Source organism: Tigriopus californicus, chromosome 2, assembly GCF_007210705.1.
Source record: "Tigriopus californicus strain San Diego chromosome 2, Tcal_SD_v2.1, whole genome shotgun sequence".
NCBI classification, from domain to species: Eukaryota; Metazoa; Arthropoda; class Copepoda; order Harpacticoida; family Harpacticidae; genus Tigriopus; species Tigriopus californicus.
The window spans coordinates 13695513-13699765 of record NC_081441.1 but is presented as its reverse complement, the minus strand read 5'-3'; the positions used below and the strand labels follow the sequence as shown (position 1 = coordinate 13699765).

The following is a 4253-nucleotide window of genomic DNA, read 5'->3' as shown; positions in this document are numbered from 1 at the left end:
TCGCGCTATCACGGTTTTTTCGCCTGACGGCCATTTATTCCAAGTACGATCTGCGAGCGAGCGACAAGTTTTAAAGTTAGCCAGAGGTTCTTTGAGGGCTTGAGGTTCTTGAACATGAATAATACTGCTTAGCTCTTCTTCCACTAAAAGGGTTCGATTGCAATGTTTGCAGTTGTAAAGACACCATGAGACTCCGTTCAAGTTCTTTGAGAGAAGGCAGACGTTCACAAGTTGAGAACCAAGCACAAGACTCTGGCTTGATTAATGATTAGTTGATCACTTACAAACGAAATTCAAGTACATTTGCTAAAAATTAGATTGATGCATTTCAAAACCCGACCTCGATAAAAGGAGTTGAACCGATTGAAAGGCTAGTTTTATGATTCATGGGTTTCTAAATGATGGTCAATCGTAATGTGTCTTTTTGCTTTATTTCTTGATTTTCATTTGTGCCATTATATCTTGTATATCTTCTAGTGGCTGTCAACGATAAACAATGCAGTAATTGACCACCAAATTGCGGATGAAACGATCTCTCTTTTGATGTAATTAGTTATGAATTAAGAACATAACATTTTGTTTTAGGTTGAGTATGCGCAAGAAGCCGTCAAAAAAGGTTCCACGGCTGTGGGTGTTCGTGGCAATGATGTGGTGGTGTTGGGCGTGGAGAAGAAGGCCGTGGCCAAGTTGCAGGAAGAGCGGACGGTTCAGAAGATTTGCCTCTTGGACGATCACGTCATGTTGGCTTTTGCGGGTTTGACGGCCGATGCGCGGATTTTGATCAATCAAGGCCGAGTGGAATGCCAGTCCCATAAACTGACGGTCGAGGATCCCGTCACCCTTGAGTACATCACCCGTCACGTGGCCGGTAAGTGCCCCCTCCATTAGCTAGGATGGATCCAGGATGGATACAAGGATTGGCCAGATCTGCAACAAAGGTCATCCGATCGTTCTTCTGCGGCAGGCAACAAAGAGTAACACGCAAAAACTGCAGTGATACCTTTTCTGGTGAGCTCAGTTCCAGGCTTGGTTTTACGCAGCCTTACGAGTTCTCCAGTTCATGGAGGCGTCCAAGCTGTCTAGGAATCCATGAAAAACGGTATCGGACATACGCGTACGTCTGGGGAATGGAATGGTAAAGGAAACGTCAAATGTGTTCTTGCTAGGGATCACGTTTAACAAGTCCTTGTCCCGGAAGGCCCACCTAAACAAACTTGAACCTCTTGTAAGGCAACGCACTGGACTTCTCAGAAGATTGTTGTGCCATCTCCAAGCCGATATAGGTACTAAGTTCAATGATAGAGGGAATTTTTGCATCAAAAATTGAAAGACCTAACATGTAGTAAGAATGAATACCATATTATACCAACTGAACATTGCACCTGCAATGTTTGCGGCCAATTCCTTCACCATTTCCATAATGTGTATTAGTTCTGTGACCATCAGGATGAAAAGTCATCGCAATAAACAATTTTCAATACTGCCTGGCATTGGTTACCAATCGAGTCTGAAGCAACTTCTCAAGCTTCATCGTTCGGTTATAAAGGCCACGCTGAAGATATTAGAACCACAGATGAGGTCCACCTCAGAAGGAACGGCCAAGCATCTGTTCACCAATTGGCGGTTACATCGATAGCCAAGGCAAGCTGCAGTTAAAAAAGAAAAAAAATGGAAAGATGATATTTCTGGCCCATCTAGGATGGTGATATCCGCTCACAATGCGTGCTGAGTCAATTGAGCCAAGAATCAATGTTTTAAAAATTGTGGTCCCATCAATCCATTTAACTAGATATGCCATATATATATATATAGATATATCAGACATGATATTGACCAATGTCCCTCTCCATTCATTTCTAGGTGTCAAACAGAAGTACACGCAATCTTCGGGTCGTCGGCCTTTTGGCATCTCTTGTTTGCTGACCGGGTTCGATTATGACGGCACGCCTCATTTGTATCAAACCGATCCGGCCGGCATCTACTCGGAATGGAAGGCCAACGCCATTGGCCGGAGCGCCAAAACCGTACGAGAGTTCCTGGAGAAGAACTACAATGCGGAAGTGGCCACCAAGGAAGACGACACCATCAAGTTGGCCATCAAGGCCTTGTTGGAGGTGGTGCAACAAGGCGGCAAGAACCTGGAAGTGGCCGTGATGCGGCGAGGTCGCAAGATGGAAATGCTGTCAGTCGGCACCATCGACGAGCACGTCAAGGTCATCGAAAAGGAAAAAGAGGAGGAAGCGGCCAAGCAAAAGCGAGAACGCGGATCTGGCGCTGCGGCTCAAGATTCGTAGACCGGTCGGTTGGAACTTGTTTTAATGACCCTAAAATATAACCATTGAGACCATGAGATTGTACACGTATGTGTCTTTATTGTCGGGCTTGTTACACACAACAACGTGGTGACGGTCGGATTGGTTTTAATAATGATCGATGTTGATGCTTAAGGGTCCATTTTCCGACACGATTAGAACTTGTTTTGGGCTCATCTTCGCCGGCCAAAAGACTGATGAAAGAGCGTCTTTTCTGATTGAATGATTGAAGCACTGTAGGTGTGGTGGTTTGGAGAGGGCGTGGAGAAAACGAAGAATGAGACACGTCGAAAGACGTGAGGGGTTAAATTTGTCGCATCAGAGGCAACGACCAAAGGCAGACGACCAGCAACAGCGGCAAAGGGGCCAGGACTGATTTAGAGGCGTGCCCTTTACGAGATGGGTTTGGCCACGGCTGGATTGGGGAAAGGTCGGCCGGACTTTGCCCTCATGGTGTGGGACCTTGGCGAGAGAGTGGTCATGGAGGGGTTGATTGATTGTGGTCTCGAGGGCCGGCACAAATTCCGGGTGGGGATGGGTATCGCCCATGGATTGTAAACCATTGGTTTGGTTAAAAAAGGCTTCAATACATTAAATTATTTCAAAATCTGAAAAATCAAAAGCCCTTAAAGTTGTCTCCTAGCTTGGACCCCCAAATATATATTCTAAACCATGCAGGTTTCCAGATCAAATTTGGTTCCCCTGGGAGAAGAGGCCTCTAAAATGAAAATACTTTTATATTTGCTCTTTTGTGGGTAACGTTTTGAGATTTTAGTGGCATTTTGCCAACAGGAAAAGCAGGAATAGTGTGATAATTAGAGAGCAACTACTTTACTGCGACAAAACTAGAACATAGGGACAATGCACTAAGTAAAGGAAATGCAGATGGTATCTTTTACAAAACAGCTTCAAAAATATCCATGAGCTTTTTCCTCAACCAGATTTTAAAAGCCAATTGCAATAAATGTAAAGGTTTTCAATTTTCAGCCATCCAAAACAATCAGGTTAATAAAAAAACAATGAAGCACTTGCTTCTTTTTGTGTTCCGCCAATGTTACATTGTTAAACTGCTAAAATGTGTGTCCTTGATCCTCCCTCTAATATAAGATTGATTTGATACGCAGTTTATTTGTTCCGTCAGTTCCCGCCTTCTGTCTTCTGTGTGTTTGTGCGAAACCACTTTGGTTTTAACTTGATTTGAGAAGATAGCAGATATGAGCACAAGGCGACCAAGTCCAATGTTTTGATAATCCCGAAATAAATCTTTATGTGAAAACCCCCATCACATTGAATTCAGATAAAAGAGCTTTTTAAGATAAATGGAGTACATGGGTATGAAAGAACAAAAGTACTTTATGTTAAAGAGATTTGAAAAAATTAGGCAATAAAACTACAATTGACCAAGATTCTTGAATTTTTTTACAAATATTGAGACTTTTTGCTGAAAAGGCTCAAAATGCACAATAAATATTGCAGGAATGTCTCGGATGTGCAAGCTTATTGCAAAATTTGAACAATTTGCAAGAGACAAGATTGAGCCGGCCCTAAATATAAAGGGTAAATGAGTAATATCTTTTGGACCGCATGCTTAGGTTGTGTCTGTTAGAAATTGAGCAAGGAGGGCAAGTTGAAGAGACAGAGACAGTTGGAGAATTGTAGTTTTATTCAAGGAACACATGGTTTTTATAATTGACTAGAGTGATGACTAGATGTGTGTAAGAGCATAAAGTGCAAATCCCAACACTTTCCCTCACTTAATGATAGGGGGTATCACAGGATTTTTTCAGGAAACACAAGCCCATCATTGTTGGTTCCGGACACACACAGCCCAACCATTCAGGTTCCGAGGCATAGAGCCCCACGGTTCTGAAGCATACAGCCTACGGTTCTGAGGCGTACAGCCCAACCATTTGGGTTTCAAGGTATACAGCCCCAAGGTTC

The 4253-nt window shown here is 43.2% G+C and overlaps 1 protein-coding gene and 1 long non-coding RNA gene across 2 annotated transcripts in view; one reads left to right on the top strand and one right to left on the bottom strand.

Moving 5' to 3' along the window:
* The window catches only part of LOC131892447 (proteasome subunit alpha type-7-like), a 2618-nt gene extending 261 nt beyond the window's left edge, over nt 1-2357 (top strand). The window contains exons 2-3 of the mRNA XM_059242333.1: nt 586-868; nt 1861-2357. Of these exons, the coding sequence (XP_059098316.1) occupies nt 586-868; nt 1861-2294 (717 nt within the window). The 3' untranslated portion in view covers nt 2295-2357. The remainder of the gene's footprint in view (nt 1-585; nt 869-1860) is intronic.
* Nucleotides 683-1121, bottom strand: LOC131892555 (uncharacterized). Its single transcript, XR_009374586.1, has 2 exons — nt 1001-1121; nt 683-927 (listed from the first exon to the last, which is right to left on the bottom strand). It is a non-coding gene; the product is annotated as an uncharacterized LOC131892555 (long non-coding RNA).
* Nucleotides 2358-4253: the final 1896 nt, after the last annotated feature.